At 39.0% G+C, this 20,395-nt stretch overlaps 1 protein-coding gene and 1 non-coding gene across 4 annotated transcripts; both read right to left on the bottom strand.

Annotated features, from left to right (window-relative positions):
* Positions 1–1,547: 1,547 nt before the first annotated feature.
* Positions 1,548–1,651, bottom strand: LOC127742113 (small nucleolar RNA R71). The gene has a single exon (XR_008003300.1). It is a non-coding gene; the product is annotated as a small nucleolar RNA R71 (small nucleolar RNA).
* A 10,492-nt stretch (positions 1,652–12,143) lies between these two features.
* LOC107465637 (uncharacterized) lies at positions 12,144–16,764 on the bottom strand. Of its 3 annotated transcripts, XM_052253789.1 has the most exons (3): positions 16,546–16,764; positions 12,758–12,818; positions 12,144–12,362 (listed from the first exon to the last, which is right to left on the bottom strand). In XM_052253789.1, exons 1-3 carry the CDS (start codon positions 16,548–16,550, stop codon positions 12,165–12,167), a joined length of 264 nt encoding a protein of 87 aa, XP_052109749.1. In that variant the 5' UTR covers positions 16,551–16,764; the 3' UTR covers positions 12,144–12,164. The 3 variants fall into 3 exon arrangements, 1 of the variants encoding a protein (XP_052109749.1); XR_002367601.2 differs by lacking the exons at positions 12,144–12,362; positions 12,758–12,818 and adding an exon at positions 15,889–16,345; XR_008002515.1 differs by lacking the exons at positions 12,144–12,362; positions 12,758–12,818 and adding an exon at positions 15,889–16,254.
* Between the last annotated feature and the right edge of the window lie 3,631 nt (positions 16,765–20,395).

Below are 20,395 nucleotides of genomic sequence, written 5' to 3'. Positions count from 1 at the left end.
CTCCTCTGAGCCTTGGAAAAGGGATGAGGAGATCTTGCTAGAATTGCTTTCTCATGTTGGACCAAATTGGGGTTTGGATGGATATAGTGACATATAATCCTACCAACACTTTGATTTGGAAATACATGTGGTATAATCAGTGACCATACTTCACCTCTTCCTATGAGCAATTAAATCAAGGAATTGGGCAATTGTTCAAGCTTAGAGAGATTGGGTTGCCAAGAAATTGCGATCCAATCACTTAAGATTGCCAAGGAGATCAATGAATGCATTGATTGAGGAAGAGATGAGAATGAACTTGATCTGGAGAATGCAACATCTTCTAAGCCCAATGAATCCCCCATTTCTGATCTTACCCATTCTCTTTATATTCTGTCATTTACTTTTATGTTCATCTCCCCAAATTTCCATTTAAGATTCTGCAATTTACATTCCACCATTTATTTCCAGCATTTACATTTTCTGTCATTTGCTTTCCCGCCATTTAATTTCCTGCAATTATCAACTCAACTTCTTCTTAGCTCAACTAGAACATTCCTCCAATTAAAGTTGCTTGACCAATCAATCCCTGTGGAATTCAACCTCACTCTATTGTGAGTTTTTTACTTGACGACAATTCGGTATACTTGCCGAAGGAAAATTTGTTGAGAGACAAGTTTTCGTGCATCGAGTTTATGGCGCTGTTGCCGGGGATTGATTTTGTATCGACAATGATTAAGTTGGAGGATAACTAGGTTGAGCAATTTTCTTTGTTTTGATTATTTCATCTTAGTCATTTACTCCCAGTTTAGCTATTTCGTTTCCATTTTCTTTCTTCTTCATCTGTTTTCCTGGCTATCTACCATTTAGTTCACTAACCCACTAACTGTTTGATACGTTGCACCGCTCACACTAACAGCCATTCTAACAAGAGTAATTTCTGCATTTATTATCTTTCTTGCTTTTTGCTTTGTTGGTTGTATGACAGGTAGAAGAAGCGGAGCTTCAACTTCCTTTGATTTTGAACCTGAGAGTACCTTCCTTAGATTAAGGAGGGAAGCAAGAGGAAAGAGAGTCGTTGGTGCTGAGGAAGAGGAGTAGTATTTTGAAACTGACATGGAGGAGAATATAGAAAACCACTAAGAAGAAGAAGCTCACAACCATGCCAGAGAAGGCCCAGTGAATCATGCTGGGCAAGAGAGAAGAGTTCTAAGCCTTACATCAACCCAGACCTAGGAAATTGTGGAAATAGCATCCAAAAGCCAACCATACATGCCAATAACTTTGAACTGAAGCCCCAGGTCATCACCCTTGTTCAGAACAACTGTGCATTCGGAGGAAGTGCCCAAGAAGACCCCAATCAACATCTAACCAAATTCCTAAGAATATGTGATACTGTGAAGTCTAATGATGTTCATCCGGATTTCTATAGACTACTTTTATTCCCTTTTTCACTTAGGGACAAATCATTTAAATGGTTGGAATCTTTCCCGAAGGAGAGTTTAACAGCCTGGGAAGATGTGGTGAACAAATTCTTGGTGAGATTCTACCCTCCTCAAAGAATCAACAGGTTGAGAGCTGAGGTACAAACCTTCAGGCAACAAGATGGTGAAACTCTCTATGAGGCATGGGAGAGGTTCAAGGACTTAACAAAAAGGTGCCCACCGGACATGTTCAACGAATGGGTTCAACTGCACATTTTCTATGAAGGTCTTTCTTATGAATCAAAGAAAGGCCATAGACCATTCATCAGGGGGATCTCTAAACAAGAAGAAAACCATTGAAGAAGCAATAGATGTCATTGAGACTGTAGCTGAGAATGACTACTTCTATGCTTCTGAAAGGACCAACACTCGAGGAGTGATGCAGCTAAACCATATGGATGCACTGCTGGCTCAAAACAAGAAGATCACCAAGCAGTTAGCTGACCTTACCAAGAAGATGGAAAAGAACCAAATTGTAGCAGTCACTACTTCATCACCAGCTCAAGAAGGAGTAAATACAGAGGAAGAGAGTGACTGGGAACAAGCCAACTATATTGGGAACTCACCTAAGCAGGCCCATGACCCATACTCCAAAACTTATAATCCTGGTTGGAAGAACCACCCGAACTTTGGGTGGAAAAATCAACAAGATCAAGGCCAGGATCAAAGACATCACAACCCCAACAACAATGCAACTCACCAGCACTCCACACAGAGATCATATCAACACCTACCCAATAGTACCTCTCAACATCCACATCAAAACCAAAATAGCCCTTCTCACCCCTCCTACCTCAATTCACCATCACCACCCGAAGATAGACTCTCCAGAATTGAGACTCTACTTGAAGGTATATGTAAGGAAGTCCAAGACAACAGAGTGTTCAAAGATGAAGTGCGAGCTAGTATCAAAAACCAGGGAGACACCATCAAGAGGCTAGAGTCTCAAGTGGGATATCTCTCTCAATAGATTCCCAAGCCTACTGATAGCTTCCCAAGTGACACAGAGAAAAACTCGAGAGGTGAAGCAAAGAAGGTAAGATGGGAAGAATGCAAGATGGTCACTATAAGTGATAAGGGGAGTGTAGAAGAACTGAACAAACCATTAGAACACTCTCAAGATATTCCAGCAGAGAAGTAAGAAGAGAGTGACCAAGAAACCAACCCCACACAAAGGAAGGAGCTAAGGGAGAAGGAGATTCTGAACCCATATGCACCTTTTTCCCAAAGACTCAAGGGGGTACAGAAAGGAAATTGTACTCAAGGTTCCTCGACATGTTTGCATCTCTCCATGTAAATATACCATTCATCAAAGCTCTCCAACAAATGCCTTCATACATTAAGTGTATGAAGGAGATGCTAACCAAGAAGAATTCATTGAAGGGAGGGCAAACAATAGTGATGACTAAAGAGTGCAGTGCTCTCATTCAAATAGAGTTGCCAACAAAAAGGAAGGATCCAGGAAGCTTTCACATCCCTTGTGCTATAGGAGAAACAATGATTGATAAGGGACTCTGTGACCTGGGGGCAAGCATCAACTTAATGCCTTTATCCCTCATGAAGAAGCTTCAAATCAATGAGCTAATGCCCACAGATGTAATCATCAAATTGGCTGACAAAACCCAAAAACAGGCAATAGGAGTGGTTGAAAACGTGTTGGTGAAGGTTGGAAACTACTTCCTTTTCACAGACTTTGTTATCTTGGAGATGGAAGAGAGTCACCTCCATCCAATCATATTGGGGAGACCATTCCTAGCCACAGCTAGAGCACTTATAGATGTGGAGCGAAGAGAGCTAATACTGAGGATACATGATGAACAACTTACCTTCAATGTCTTCAAACCCTCGCAAGAAAGCAGATCAAGGAAATAAGGAATTAAAGGAGGATCACAATAAGGCATTGGTGGAAGGAACAAGCACAGAAGCAAAAACAATACACCTAAGAATCCCTTTGGTTGACAAATAATACAGTCAGAAGGCACAACAGCTAAGGGAAACCTAAGAGGAGCTAAATCCACCGGAGTCATATGAGACCAGCAACAAAATTTCCCTAGACAAAGAGGCCACAATGAGCAGGGTAGCATTAAAAGAAACAAGGAAGAAGGCACCAAGGGGATGGAGGAATAAGAAGATCCCTACAGAGAATTTCTCTCCAGGGGATGAAGTAATCTCTGCTCATTTCCCATCAATCCCACCTCAGCTACCTCAAGTGTACACCATCAGCAAAATTCTCTCCTTGGAACATGTGGAGATTCTTAATAAAGCCAACGGAGATAGATTTACTGTGAGAAGGGAAGATTTGAGGCATTATCAACCACCCTGACAAAGGCCAAACGTCAACCTAATGACGCTAAAGAAGCGCTTCATGGGAGGCAACCTATGTTTTATATCATTTCAGTATTTTTTAGGATTTTTAAAGTAGTTAATAAAGCAAGGTTCATGAATTCCAAATCAACTTTGACAAGCACTTAGAAGAATCTCTATATGCAGCATATAGTGAATAACAAGTTTGATGTTCAAGGCACCCTAAGAAGACATGAACACAATTCATAGCATGTCAATCTTATAGCCTTAATCAAATCTTTTTACACCACATGGTCACAAACTAAGTTTGGTGTCACCAATTTTGCATGCATGAACACTTAGTTGGTCGGTTGGTTTGCATTCATGAATGGCACTTAGTTAGTCAAAAGCAAAAATTTAAAAAAGTAGTTAGCCTCCCATTCTTATTTTTCCGCCACAATTCAAACTAATCTCTCTTTTCTTTTGTCTTGCAAGGGAATTGAAGAGAATGTTGGAAGGAACTGATGGGATAACCCAAGGGGGGTGGTTCGGCCACTTCACCAAGGGAACTACACATATGTCTTCAAAGGAAGTACCTTGGGAAGTGTTGCCATGCAACATTTGGAGAAGGATCGCCTTGGAGACCGAACCAATCACTTCATAAAAGTGGTGATCCTTGTGCTCATTCCGTGCCAAACCCCAACTGTCCACCATTGATTTTTACTATCAATACACACCCTTCAATCACCCATCCCCCTCTTATTTCGTACCTCCCCACATTCCAGAACCCTCCCCTCACATTTCTTTCTTTCGGAACACGCACTCAAAACTTCTTCCTCCATCAAAAGCTTTCTCACACAATCTCATAGCTACATCTTTTAAGCTGCAATCATCCATACTTCTACAAATTTGAAATCAAAGGTTACTCATGGCATCGTCGAGCTCTAAAAGAAGAAAAGGGAAGGAGCCTATGGAGCAACCCCCTTTTGATGAGAAGAAATTTAGAACCTTTCACCATGCATTACAATTTGGGTGGATGGTTGATAAAGAAATCATATACGAGCTAGGTTTTCAAGTCAAGAAAACTGAGTGCCCTGGAATCACAGAAAAGGTGGAAAAGAGAAGATGGGAGCTCCTCACTGATCCGGTCACAAAAGTAAACGCAACTCTTGTAAGAGAGTTTTATGCAAACGCAGTCAGGTATGATAGGGCAGATGAATCCTATATAAGCTTCTTAAGAGGGGTAACAGTAGATTTTAGTCCCATGAACATCATGAGGGTGTTAAAGCTACGAACCATACCATTCGCAGAAGAGAGCTATCAATCCAGAATAGATAGTAGTTCCAACTATGACCAGATTGTGGAAGATATCTGCATACCAGGAGCAGATTGGGTAAGAGATTCCCATAGGAAGCCCAAATTAATTAAGAGAGGGGATCTCACCCTTGAAGCAAAGGGGTGGTTTGAGATTGTAAGGAGATCTATCCTTCCCGCCGGAAATAACTCAGAGATAACCGTAAGAGAGCAACAATGGTACAATGTATACTCAAAGGGGGAGAGATCAAGGTTCACGAACTCATAGCTCAAGGCATTCGGAAGTTCGCTGAGAAAAGTGATTCTGGAGGAAGGTTAGGCTACCATTTTCCGTCTGTGCACATGGGCTGGGATGGTGTTCGAAGATGGAAACCCCAAGTGGATAAAAGTCAGCATCCCAATTACTTTTTGACGGATGCATTCCGTTGCACCTCCCTTACCTCAACAAAGACTAAGAAAAAGGCTAGCCCATCAAGTTGTAGAAGGACAAAACCCAGAGGAGCAAGCCCCAGCCACTTTAGACATGCACCAATTACAAGAAGCCATTGATGGCTTGTCTAGGCAATACATGGAGAATCAAGGGGCACAGAAGGAGCTTCAACTGCAAATGATGGATCGCCAAGAATAATCATTCTCTAGATGGATGAATCAACAAGGGGAGTGGCAAAAGCAATTGATGGAACAGCAACTAGAACAAGGGAGACAATGGGGTGAATCCTTCCACAGGTTGAACCAAAAGCAAGATCAACAACAAGAAGCCATCCAAAAGCTAATCAACATCCAAGCACATCAAGGTGCACACATTCATGAGATGCATCAGAAACAAAGAGAATAGGCAAATCTCTTCGATGAATACAGAGCGTTCTCAGAAGGAGTCTATATGAGTGAGACTGGATATCATGTAAACACTCAAGCCAGGCTCGGATACTTAGTCGGACAACTGCCTGTATTGCACCCTGGGATCACAAGATATGAGGAAGTAAAGGATGAATTAGCACGAGAGGAAAGAGAAAGAGCAGAAAAGAGTCATGAATCAGTAAGGAAGGCACTGAAAGATTGGAAAAGAGCCAGAATGACACGGATATAGGGAAGCGCAAGTGGACACAAAGAGGACAAACAAGAGAGAGAGCATGAGCATCCTTAGAAGTAAAAGGTGGTGGAGTTCCCTCTTCGTTCTATCTTTTTCAAGTTTAAATAAGGAAAATCATGTATGAAATAGCATGCTTCCACAGTAGCTTAGGAATTTTCAATTCTGCCTTTAAGATTTCATTGCCAAGGTCTATGTGTGCTGGTCTAAGTTTCCGGTTTTCATTTTCATCCTGCTTAAATGTATGCTTGTCCTTTAAGCTAAATAAAAGAAAATGTGATGAAAAACCAGAGTGGGGTTCATCTTGTGAAGTAAGTTCTCAATGTTTGTGGTATGGTAATTGATTAGCTAAGTTGGTTCAGGAGTGTTGGCTGAAAGCTTATCTTAAAGAGTCGCCCCCTCACAAAGCACTTAGCCTAAAAGAATGCAATAAACCCTGAAAGGAAAGAGGGGGATCAATGAATAAGGATCTCATAGGATGCAATCAAGCGAGTATTCAAGAGCACGATAAAGACCTGAAAACCAGTAAAGGAATGAACCTAAGTTTCTATGCATGAAACCCCATAAACCAAGAACTTGACTTCTATAATAAGAAATTGTTTCTCTTGTTCTTTCATTCATCATTCTTATGCTTCAGTACTTGCTTATGGACAAGCAAGCTTTAAGTTTGATGTTGTGATGCCAGGGCATCTTGGCCAGTTTCACTGACCTTTTCTTTACTATTTTAGGGTAGTTTCATGCATTTTCTTAGTAAATAAGAAAGTTTTGGATAAAAATATACTTACATCTTGATTCAAGCAAACATTGTGAACTTTACATGATTTCATAGGAATTATGCAGGAATTGAATGATAAAATGGATAATGCATGATCTCATGACCTAGAACAGAGCTTTGATGTACTTTATTTGCTTGATTTCAGGACAAAGGAAGCAAGGAAGAGCCACGTTAGCAGCCACGTTAGTCTAACTAACGTGACCACTAACGTGGAATGGGAGTAAGTTTGCAGCGTTAATGGAAAAAGTGATCGCCAATAACGCCTTCGAAAGCCATCATAGCCCACGTTAGTTACATTAACGTGGGAGCTAACGTGGTAAGGAAAGGGGAGCTCCAACGTTAGTGGTAAAGGTGAATACCATTAACGTTCCAAAAGGCCACACTTAGCCACGTTAAGAGTCACGTTAATCCAATTAACGTGAACTCTAACGTGGAAGGAGAAAGAAATCGCCAATGTTAGTGACACTCACCTTTGTCACTAACGTTGGACTAAGCCAATACTGCCTACGTTAGTGAAGGGTAACGTTAAGACCACTAACGTGAAGGGTAAAGTGGAGCAAAGAATGATAGGCCAACGTTAGTGACACTCACCTTTATCACTAACATTGGAGATAGCAATTACCACCACGTTAGTGGTCACGTTAATGCCATTAACGTGAGGCACTAACGTGGGAAGAAAGGGTGTTTTGAAGCGTTAGTGACAAAGGTGAGTGTCACTAACGCCCTCGAAGCTTGGGCATGTCCATGTTAAGGGCCACGTTAGTTACACTAACGTGGATCACTAACATGGAGAAGAGAAGCAAGAAGCAACGTTATTGGTAAAGGTGAATGCCAATAACGTTTGCGAAAGACTAAGAAGCAACGTTATTGGTAAAGGTGAATGCCAATAACGTTTGCGAAGGACTAAGAGGCAACGTTAGTGGTCACGTTAGTGCCACTAACGTTGAAGTTAACGTGGATCAATTTGGTTTGGAGCGTTAGTGAAAAAGGTTATCGTCACTAATGTTTTCGAACCCAAATTTACACTTAACATTAACACCACTAACGTCCTAACTAACGTCCATCCATGCCTGACTCACACTTTTTCTACAAGCAAAGCTGAGCCCACTGAAGATTGTAACTGCTTCAACTCAAGATCAAAGGCCCATATCCAAGACTTGAAGAGCTGACTAGAAGATCAAGAAGAGTAGTATATATAGGAGTAGTTTTGAACTAGAAAGAGGCTTGGCATTATTGGGAACTACATTCTGTATATTTACTTTTCCTACAAATTCTAGTTTACTTTGAGAATGCACTCTTCTCTATCATCTTCCATTTTCAGAGCTATAAACAACTAAACCCCTTTTCATTGGGTTAGGGAGCTCTGTTTTAATTTGATGGATCAATTATAGTTTTCATTCTTCTTCTTCTTTCTTTTCTCTTGATTTACAAGAAAGCTTTCGATCTTAAATCAATTGGTTAGTTGTCTTGGAAAAGAAACTCTCCATAATTGGATCTCCTCTGAGCCTTGGAAAAGGGTTGAGGAGATCATGCTAGAATTGCTTTCTCATGTTAGACCAAATTGGGGTTTGGATGGATATAGTGACATATAATCCTACCAACACTTTGATTTGGAAATACATGTGGTATAATCAGTGACCATACTTCATCTCTTCCCATGAGCAATTAAATCAAGGAATTAGGCAATTGTTCAAGCTTAGAGAGATTGGGTTGCCAAGGAATTGGGATCCAATCACTTAAGATTGCCAAGGAGATCAATGAATGCATTGATTGAGGAAGAGATGAGAATGAACTTGATCCGGAGAATGCAACATCTCCTAAGCCCAATGAATCTCCCATTTCTGATCTTACCCATTCTCTTTATATTCTGTCATTTACTTTTATGTTCATCTCGCCAAATCCCCATTTAAGATTCTGTAATTTACTTTCTGCAATTTACATTCCGCCATTTATTTCCAGCATTTACATTTTCTGTCATTTGCTTTCCTGCAATTTAATTTCTTGCAATTATCAACTCAACTTCTGCTTAGCTCAACTAGAACATTCCTCCAATTAAAGTTGCTTGACCAATCAATCCCTATGGGATTCGACCTCACTCTATTGTGAGTTTTTACTTGACGACAATTCGGTATACTTGCCGAAGGGAAATTTGTTGAGAGACAAGTTTTCGTGCATCAGCTTGGGCCCAACTTGGGCCCGTTCCAACCCATTAGCATCTTTTGCCCGTTTGACCCAACTTCGAGCCAAACCTTTAAAATTATTGTCCAGTTTTCAATTTTAAATGTTTTCCTAAGGTTTTCTACTATTTTTATTCTTCTCAGCCAGTACCAGACAGATTTAAGCCGGTACGGCCGGTTAATTTACCGATTCGCATTTTTTACGCGATTTTTTGCAGAAAATTATATTTTCCAACTTAGAAAAATCTACTGAGTCCGAAAATCATATTTAAACTTCCTAATTAACATTCTAAATTTTTGGAACCTATTTTGTGAAATTTAATTATTTAATTAAACGGTTAATTAATTGCGGTTCTTACACATACCAATACTGTGGAGACTGACACTTATATCCATACAAAGCCTCATATGGAGTCATTCCGATGCTTGCATAAAAGCTGTTATTGTACGCAAACTCCACCAATGACATGTAACGGTCCCAACTTTTTGGTCGATCTAATACACACGCCCTTAGCATATCCTCCACAGTCTGAATAGTCCTTTCTGACTGTCTATCAGTTTATGGATGATACGCCGTGCTGAGACATAGTCTCGTACTGAAAGCTATTTGAAAAGCTCCCCAAAACCTTGATGTGAATTGGAGATCTCGGTCTAACACTATTGTTGTTGGCACACCATGCAACCTCACTATTTCCTTAATGTACAATCTCACCAAACCGCATCAAATCCTGACCTAGTCCTCGGTAAAACCCGCTACAAAGTCCATAGCAACTCCTTTGCACTTCCATTGAGGAATCTCCAAAGGCTGTAGCGTTCCTAACGGTCTCTGGTGCTCTATCTTCACCTCCTAACACGTCAAAATACTTAGACACAAGTGATGCTACATCACCCTTCATCCTAGGCCACCAAAACATCTTCTTTAAATCGTAATACATCTTCCTACTTCCTGGATGAATAGGTAATCCGCTGTTATGAGCTTTTGACAATAACTCTTACCTCAAAATCTCAACATCCGGCACACATCCTCCCCTTATATCTCCATAGACCTTCGCCGTCCTTATTGAATAATCCTTGCCTCTCTTTCTCGATTGGCTGAAACATTTTTTGAAGCTCCTGCTTGTTTTGCTGGGTCCTCTAAATTTTCGCCTTGAATGTATTTGAGATATGCAATTAGTTCAAACATGACTTTCTGTCAATCTCATTAATATCCAACTTAAACTCTGCAAACTTGTTTACAAACTCCTCCTCCTTAATCCACATCCAAATGACAGTCAACGACTTCCTAATCAAGGCATCCGCTACAACATTAGCCTTCCCAAGGTGATAACTTAATTCAAAGACATAATCATTCAGTAGCTCCATTTACCTCCTCTGACGCATATTGGGATCTTTTTGATAAAAGATGTACTTGAGACTCTTGTGATAAAAAAAAGACTTGGAACTTCACTCTGTACAAGTAGTGCCTCCAAATCTTCTTTAAAGCAAACACAATTGCCGCTAATTCCAAGTCATGGGTTGGGTAACTCACCTTATGTGGTCTTAGCTGACACGAAGCATAAGCCACCACATTTCGGTGTTGCTTTAAAACACAACCCAAGCCTTTCAGCAAGGCATCACAGTAAACCTCAAACGGTTCATGTGGTTCATGTAAAATAAAAACTGGCACTGAAGTCAACTTCTCTTTCAAGGTTTGAAAACTTTCTTCGCATTCTGACGTCCATACAAATGGTGTCTCTTTCTGAGTTAACTTAGTCATTGGCAACGCATTTGTAAGAATCTGTGAATGAACCTTCTGTAATACCCAACTAATCCCAAGAAGCTCGTAACCTCAGTCACTGACGTTGGTCTTCCCCATTCCATCACAGCCTCAACCTTCCCCATTCCACTTCAACAACTTCGCATACAACAATGCTCCTTCAACATCTGTAACACAATCCTAAGATGCTCCGCATGCTCTTTCTCCATCTTTGAGTAAACCAGGATGTCATCTATGAACATCACCACAAACATATTCAAAAAGGGACGAAATACTATATTCATGTAATCCATGAAAACAGCAGGAGCATTCGTCACCCTAAAGGACATCACCGCGTATTCATAGTGACCATAACGTGTTCTAAATGTAGTTTTCCGAATATCCTCCTTCTTCGCCCTTATCTAATGGTAACCTAACCTCAAATCAATCTTTAAAAATACCCTAGCTCCTTGTAATTGATCCATTAAATCGTCGATCCTTGCCTTTTGCTTATTTGCTAGTTTTGGTTTAGGAGTTTGTCTTCTTTATCTTTTATTAGTTTTTGTTTTTGTTTTTCCTTTTTTATTATGAATTCTCATCACTTTGGCTATGAGTTTGGTTCAAACTATGTTGTAGGAAATGAAAGCTTCAATAGAGGTTTGCATCAAGGATTTGGAAATCAAAGATAGGAGGTGCCTCAAGCATATAGACAACCTTCTTGGCAACAACCTCCTCTAGTTTCTTATGGGTATAATCCAACTCCTAATGCTTACCAACCTAATAGATGCACTACAAGAAAATAAGATTTCTGCCATGCTTTTAAAGCATGCCAAAAAATGCTAAAAAACATGCCGATAGCTTTTCGCCACGCTTTTTGAGCTATCGGTACGCTTTTGAAATGGTCACATCCGCCAGCGTGCCGGTTGCTCTATCGGCACGCTTTTGTGAATCTATTGACACACTTTCTTTTTTGCCATGCTTATATCTCTTGCCACACTTAAAAGCGTGGCCATAGGTGTTAACCTATAGCTACGCTTTAAAAGCGTACCGAAAAGTTCACATATCGCCACGCTTTTGAAACGTGCCGAGACAGTTGGTTTTGGGTACACTTCAAAAGCATGCCGATAGGGAATGATAAGGCTATGCTTTTAAATGTACCTAAAAATGAACCTATTGCCACGCTTTAAAAGGGTGGCTATATCCTTATTAAATTAAAGAAAAATTAGTATTTGCTTTTACATGCACTCTAATACACTCCAAAAACCATAAAAAAAGGTTAACAAAAATATGTGAATGTCATTTAAAAAAATTAATAAAAATTAGTATTACATTAACAAAATTCAAACCAAATTAGCCATGTTATCTCTATACACACAACGACAGTGTACATAAAATTTACAAACATAAACAAAAATGAATTTCTAGGAAGAGAATTAAGAAATGTCATTGAATCTCCCCAAGCTTGTACTAGGCCTTCCTCGGATAAAGTAACCACATGGAAAGCTTCACAATACACTTCAGGAATAATCTACAAGTATGATCATATGAATAACGAAAAAACAAACGATTAGCAAATTATAAAACATAATATGAATAACAAATTTCTGAAAACTCCAAAAGAACCCGTAATTGTAACCACACAGTAGAATACCATAGGAATCCCTTTATTCATAACAAGATATAAGGTAAACCCCCTAAACCATCATCCACCGAAAATAAAAATCACAAAAAGAAAAAACGAAACTACAGTACTAATGTTAGCAACAAACATATCTGAAAATGAAATTAAGGGAAACCAAAACTGGACCCAGCAAAATATCTGCCAGTTAAAAGGCTAATATTAAACTCTTTATAAAGGTAATGAAAAAGCATTCAAACTAAAGGTCCAAAAAACCACAATTTTCATACAGCATCCTGTCATACCTGGTCAATGTGTGGTGTAATTTGCTTTATTTTAGTTCCAAGTTCTTGTTCAATCCTATATCTGCACAAAAGACAGAATGCCTAATAAATCTATAGCATATACAGTTAAAATGCATTAACTTAACAGACTCTAAATTACATACAAATTAAAGCAATCCTCATAAGCAATGTTCTGAAAACCGGTTCAAACTGGACGGTCAAACCGCGAACCGCTATCAATTACGGTTCGGACAGAAGACAAAACCGGCAAATTTGAAAACCGCCATTGGATCGTTGAACCGGCCAAAAATCGGTCGGTCAAACCGAACCGTAACCCGGCCGGTTTTTGAATCTTAACAAAAACGCTGCATTTTGTTGTGCAGGGATGGCAACCCTAAGTTCCCTAACCCCTCTTCCTTCTAGTCTCCAGCCTCCACAACGCGAAGCAGCAGTCTAGAATCCAGACTGTAGTCCCAATTCGTCTCAACCTCATCGAAGCCGCTGGTGCATGTCCGTCCAGCCACCGCCGCCGTCCCAACTTCGAGTTTCGAAGGCAACGGCGCAACGTCTGTCCAGCCACCGCCATTTGAGCTTCGAAAATCAAAGCCACCGTCACCGGTCTCGCCTCTTGCCTCCGTCGCGCAGCCACTTCCCGCCGGTGCCAACTCTGTTCCACACCACCACGTCGGCCACTGTCTTCCTAGCCACTGTCCTCAGCCACTTCCACACCTTCGCCAGCTCTGCCCTATTCCAGCCTTCCAAGATCCAGCTTCTAGCCTAGGTATTAATTTTTTTGTAATTAATAATTGATTTTTGTTACTCTGTTGCTGCTTTTTTTAATTTCTGAATGTGAAATTGTGAAGGAAAATCAAATAATTGATTTTGTGTTGTTGAAATTATTGCTAAAAATGAATTTGATACTCTATTGCTGCTTTTTTAATTTCTGAATGTGAAATTGTGAATGGAAATCAAATAATTGATTTTGTGTTGTTGAAATTATTGCTAAAAATAGATTTGTTACTCTATAACTGTTATTGGAGCCATTCACACAACCACTTTGACCAAGCTCTCTGCTAAAAGGCAAGAAGTTCTTTCTCCAGCAGGCAACATTGTTGAACAGGTCAATAATACACCTAAGTATTAATCTTGGGAGCTTCTTTTAACTTTTTTTCATCTGGGGTGGTGTTGTGATTGTTTGATTGAATCATTGAATAACTATTGCATGTCTCTGTCTCCTGATGAGTTTGATTGAGTAACTCTTTGATTTTGTAACATGATGAACTTTGGAACTGTAAACTCTAAACTGATCCTGCTAAACTGAACTGGATTTTGTGACATGATGAACTGATATAATTTGTCATTTATTTTCTTTTAAATTAGTTCTTATAGTTTGGCTTTTGACATGATTAAGAAAGATCCATTTTGGTATATTAGGGAACTGGATAATATAAAGATAAAGAGTGCTATAAGATGTTTCAAGATTTTGAGTTAATATACCAATGAATTATCAACTCAATCTGCTAGAGACGCTAGGGCAGCTCTTTGGGCCTAATACAACTATCTTAGACTATCTTTTTGGCTAGCGAGCTTCGAAATGGTGAAGGATTTGTTTCTTTTAACTTCATTTTTGGACCCTAATCCTCACAACTATTATAAGTTCTGAGATCTTTTTTTCTTTTATGGTTTCAGATGCCATTCTTGAGTACTTCCTAGAAGCTGCAATGAACAATTTCAGAATTGGTCGTATTGATCAAAATGTGTGGCATTCTGATTATCGCAGCAACCGAGTTGTTCTTTATGTTCTTGTGAAGAAATGAAGGTTTCAAAATTAATGAAACTATGTTACTTTATAGTTTATACTCTACTAGAGTGAGAGACCCTCCTATGCTAGGATTCATTGTAAAAGTTATTCTCCTTCCATATATTATTTTTTGATATCATGCTCATTTTGAGAAGCCTAACAAGTGGACTATGATCTGTGAACCATTTTAAGTGAATTCATTCACAACCACTGTTAAGAAGACACAATATTGTAATGGTTGATGGAACAACTAAAACTCCAATTCTTGCTTGGTTATCATCAAAGGATAATCACTGAATCCAAAATATTTAATATAGAACAAAGGCTACTTAAATTCTAACATGTAAATTGTAATACAAAGTAAAGTCCAGTGTTGATCAAATAATTTCCAAAGCTAGATACATATGTACTTTCTAAATTATCTATCAAGAAGATTTTAAAATTAAAAGTTAGTCACAAAAATGACTAATTTATAGTTCAAATAATTTTCATGTGTTTGTTTATATTTTATTTATTATTTTATTATAAAACGGTTTTTTGGGTTTAACTACGGTTGAACCAGTTGAACCTATGAACTAGTGAACCAGTAACTAGAGCGGTTTGATGACCGGTTCGGTTTTCAGAACCTTGCTCATAAGTAATCAAGTTAACTGCTAAACCAAGATTCCCAAACCTCCCTGAGCAACCGACCTGTATATCCGTATATGATCCGTTAGAACAGGAAATCAGTGTCAAGGCAAATAAATTAGGAAGGGAATGAGGAAAAATTAGTATACCCTGTGGAGATAAGTTTCTGAATTCTTGGAAAAATCAAAATTAATAACAACATTGACTGCTTGAATGTCTATTCCCCTAGTACAAAGATCTGCAAAATTGCTAAATAATTATATATAAAATCACTAAATATTTTTTAGAGCTGCCAAGGCCACTCTATGCCCAATGCCTTGCTAAGAAGTACACTAGGATTTGATTCTCAACTCATGCTCAGAAAGAATGGTTTAAGAGCCTTTCTCATACTGTAGTGTGTATAATGTACTAAAGAAAAAAAAAACAAAACATAATCTGAGTACCGTTATTGTACGTGGAATCAGAGACACCTCCATTATTATCATATCATATATACATGTCATTACTTAGCAAGCAGAACTTACATAAATATCAAAGCAAAAGGAAAGGGAATACATACTATACTATACTATACCATATTCATATCATTATTATTATTCCTATCTTATCCTAACTTATAAGCTATGACTCATTTATGATTGGCAGATAACACCACGAAAAAGCACTAAAAGAAAAGAAAAAAACAAACTTATCATATACATTAACACTTACATATATAAAGCCTCTTGGCAGCCAATCTTGTCGCGTAGCCAGCATTCACAAACATAGTATTGGAAAATAACAAACATAAAGCGAAGGCAATTATATATTATGAAATGCCATACTAGATCAAATAGGCATCATTCACAATCAGCTAAAAAGGACGCTGACTATGTTATAGGGGATGCTAGAGTGCAGATACATATCAGTACAAAGCCAAAAATCAAAACCTTAGAAAATAGTGTATTCAGACAGTGAACCTTCTGTCTCTCTTCGACAAATGCATAATACTGTGTGATACCCTTCAAGGTTAGCTCATCCATAAGGTTAATGGCATATGGCTTTTGAAGATACCTATCTTTGAAGTCTTTTACAGTAAAAGGAAATGTTGCTGAAAACATTAGAATTTGTCAGTGTTAAGGAAGAAAATGAATCAGCTGCTGTATAGAAGGCTGGAATTCTAGGAACAAAAGCTTATCAGCCTGAAACCGAACAAAAAGCAATGTAAAAAAGGGGTTGGGAACCAACTCTTACTACTAAAGATATCACAGAATGAACATACAAAGAGAATAGAATTGAAAATTTGTTTGTTCTCAGTTAAAAGGATTGCAACTTTTCAAATAGTTTATGCATGTCAACCACTTTTATAAATGAGTAAAAGTTGTGTTAAAAAAGTATTTACCTCATCCATAACAAGCATTGCGGAATCTTTCAGAACGCAAACACCCTTTTTAGCGAGATCCCATATCCTTCCAGGAGTCCCAACTAGTAAATAAACTGGTTGATATAAGCGTAAGATATCATCTTTCAGGCTAGTACCACCAGTTGTAACCATCACTTGAATTTTCAAGTGCTTTCCAAGTTCTTTGCACACTTGAGATGTTTGCAAAGCTAACTCTCTTAGCCCAGCAACAGATACTTCCGCCTCAATGCTCGGTATTCATTTCCAGCTGTAGAGGAATCTGGAAAAGAATCTGAGTTGGAACCCTCTTGTTTTACAAAAGGTGGTGAGACTTCAGTCATCAAATCTCTTTTGGAACCCTTCTATCCTGGTTTTGATGATATAGGAGCATGTACCTCTTCCTTGGTATTATTCCCTTGCAATTCAAATAAAGATGCCTTTTGGTTTGAGAATTTTTTTTCTTCTTTGGTTTATTTTTCAAGAACTCCTCTGACAAAGGAATCCTTGGATCTTGCATTTTTCACCAGCCACTATAGAATAGGAAAGAAAAAAAACATAACAGGGATTACTTTCAGTTTTAGGTAAAAGAATTTACCATTACTCCTAAAACTAAGAGAAAGAAGTTCATGGTTCATCAACATAAGTTTGTAACAAAACAAAAATCACCAGATCAATGCAACAAATAAGAAATTCACTTCTATCACAAGTGTTTTAGGTGCTCTTCAAACACACAGAAGCATATGAATTGATCGATGTATTAATGAAGTAACAATCTAAAACTTAGTATTATTCATTGCTCAATTGTTGACCACCAGAATCAAACTCCCTTCTTGACTAAGAAATTCGAAATAAATCATGAATTGGCAGCACCGACAGTTAAATTAGCTGTATGGGAAAAATGATTTGGAAAAAAGAATAAACCTGATATTGGGGGGGAAAAAAAGCAAGTAATGGTCCCAAATAATCCCTAAGAACTGGAGAACACAAAATATTCTAAAACGGAGAAATATACACAGTCACGTATTATCAAAAGAGAAATCCAAAAGTACAACCTTTTCGAAATAGAAAAGGTTACACAAATTAACACACAAAAAGTCCCAAAAATTGGTAAAATTTTACATGAACGACGAAAATAGTTGGAGATGGATGAGAGGCGGAAACAGAGTGACAAACCAGAAGAAGTCAAATTGAGGGTGCGTGGACGGAGCAGCGTCGATGGACAGTTCCTCCTCCAATGACATAACTTGCCTTGATGGTCGAGGGTTGGGTGCGAGAGACGGTTGAGAAACAGCTACGGTGGTACGACCGAGAGAGGGCTGGACGCCAGGGTTAGATGAAGGGCTGGGATGAACATGAAGGTGAGCTGGGTGTGACGGTCATAGGTAGTGATGAACACGAAGGCGAACAGCTGTTGAGTGCGACGGTGAGCTAGGGTTAAAAGTGATTTTCAAAACAAAGTGTAGTGTTATGCTGTTATCACTTCTAGTCTAAGGTTAAAATTAAAACTTAGAAAAAAAAGGTGAAATGTGAAAAAAATGGGTAGGAAATTAAATTTTGGGGAGGTAACTCTATCAGTACGATTTTGTAGGGTGCTTAACGTTTTTTAAGTGTGCTGGTTTTTTTTTATGGCCACGTTTTTTAAGCGTGACAAAAAAAACGTGGCCAAATCATAAATCAATTGCCACCCTCATAAAAGCGTGTCGATTTTTTTCTATGGCCACGCTTTTCTAGCGTAATAAAAAAAGCGTGGCCAAATCACAAATCAATGGCCACCTTCACAAAAGCGTGACTATTGACCACTTTTGGCCACGCTTTAAAAGTGTGGCAAGAAAAAAGTGCCCTGATAGGTCTCTTTTCTTGTAGTGATGTGGTGACCCTCATTGTGGTTATCAACCACAACCACCACATGCATATAATCCCTTCCCTTAACATAGCTTTCAACAATGCCCCATACCACCATTCACCTCCATATGATCCTAACCCATATCCACCATACTAACAACTATATGAGCCATACTTAGAGTCACCACCATTCCAACAATAATATTCTCAAGAACTATCAATTCTATATACATCACCTCTATACCCTTACTAAGATGAACAACCTTCTAGTTATGAACCCTTTCTCCTAAACAATGAACCCTCCTTCTCACCATCACCTCGGTGAATGAAGCTTTCCAACCCTTCATGCAAGAACAACAAGATCTCTACTCTCGCCTTCAAAAGCAAGAAAAGGAGCAGAAGGGGTTAGAAACTATGTTGGCCACCATGACTGAAGCCGCTAACCGCATAGCCTCCTACCTAAACTCATATATTAAAAACACTCACATTGACGATTATGGAGGATCAACCAAGGAGCATAGTGAGGGAGCGAATTTGGAGCTTCAAGGTGAAGAAGAGGAATTGAAGCAAGAATTGCAACAAGAGGAGGAAGTTGGGATAATTGAGCCAGAAGAAGTGGTTGAAGAATTAGGATAGGTTGATCAAGAATTGGACTTAATCGTTGATAAATTCTTCTCCACACTAACAAATCACCTCAAAGATACCATTGAGCCTTCTTCCATTGAACTTGAAAGCAATGTTAAGGAGGGTTCGCAACCTCCAAGTCATATGGTGAATGGTGAAGAATTGGAAGAAGTTGGACAAGCAACAAATCTTCCTCTTGATTATGATTCCACACCAACACATGGTCCTTTTAAATTTGAGGATTCTTCTTCCATTAAAATTGAGGTTCATGTTGAGATAAGTTCCACATTACCTCCAAGTTGTGACATGAAGGGTGGAGAAGAGCTAGAAGAGGTTGGTGAGAAAGTGATTGAATATGAAGAACCTTGTCAAGAGGTAAACATAGAAGATGCTTGTCAAGAGGTGGAGCTAACCAAAGAAGAGCACAAGAGAATGGACCTCACATTGTCAAATTATGGGGAGATCCCCCTTCCTAAGTCACCATCATCCTTTACACCATTCAACTGGGTAAAATTCATATCTCTTAGCTTTCTTATTCCTCTTGAATATGGTTTGCTTGAAACGGATGGTCAACTTAGAGCTCTTTGTGGAATGAAAAGCAAGAAAGAATTGATTAGTGGTTGGAACTTAATTCTCGGTTCATCATGATTGGAAGCTCAAAGTTTAGGAGCAAGGATTGGTGTGTTACTCAATTGATAGGATCTAGGAAGGTGTTTGGATGCTCAATTGAGAATTCACAAGCCTTGTCACCCGGATTTAACCATGGTAGTCAACAAGAAGATGGGTGAAAAAAAGGTTTGGAACCCCAGAATTCATTTTAACAATCAACACTCTTGGGACCTTGTCACTTGCTTTAATTCGCTTGAAGGCTTTATGCGCCTAATTTGGGATCCCGGTGGACATTAGATATGCAAGCATTGGTGGAGATTCAAGGAAGAGTTTAAGCATAAGCCACCTTGACAAGCACCCCATCAATGGTCCAACTTAAGGACTTAAAATAAAAGTGCTAGGTGGGAGACACCCCACCATGGTAAACTCTTTTCATTTTTCTCTTTTGTACATATTGGTAAATCAGTTTAATTTCATGTTTGGCTTAGTTTGTTAAGTTTATTTGGGAGTCTAGTATGTTAAATAAGGTTTGATGATGTTTTGGTAGCTGTTTGGATGTTTGGAATGCTTGGTTTGGTGCTAGAACTTGAAAAATTTTAAAAAACGAAGCACCCAGCCATGCATACGCATGACCCACACGTACGCGTGACCCAAAGATTCCAACCTCCCACGCGTAAGCGTCAGCCAGGCGTACGCATCACCAGGTGTTTTTCCTAGCCCACGCGTGTGCGTGAGTAATGCATATGCGTCGCAGTGCTGCTGCTGTTGCATGGTA

The sequence above is a fragment of the Arachis duranensis genome, chromosome 9, assembly GCF_000817695.3.
Source record: "Arachis duranensis cultivar V14167 chromosome 9, aradu.V14167.gnm2.J7QH, whole genome shotgun sequence".
NCBI classification, from domain to species: domain Eukaryota; kingdom Viridiplantae; phylum Streptophyta; class Magnoliopsida; order Fabales; family Fabaceae; genus Arachis; species Arachis duranensis.
Note: the sequence above shows the minus strand (reverse complement) of the source record. Positions and strands in the feature narration are given on the sequence as shown.

Excerpts from the sequence above, each read along its gene's own strand:
- LOC107465637 (XM_052253789.1), bottom strand. Across the intron at positions 12,363-12,757 it reads TTACACCACACATTGACCAG|ATTATTCCTGAAGTGTATTG; the intron begins GTATGACAGGAT and ends TCATACTTGTAG.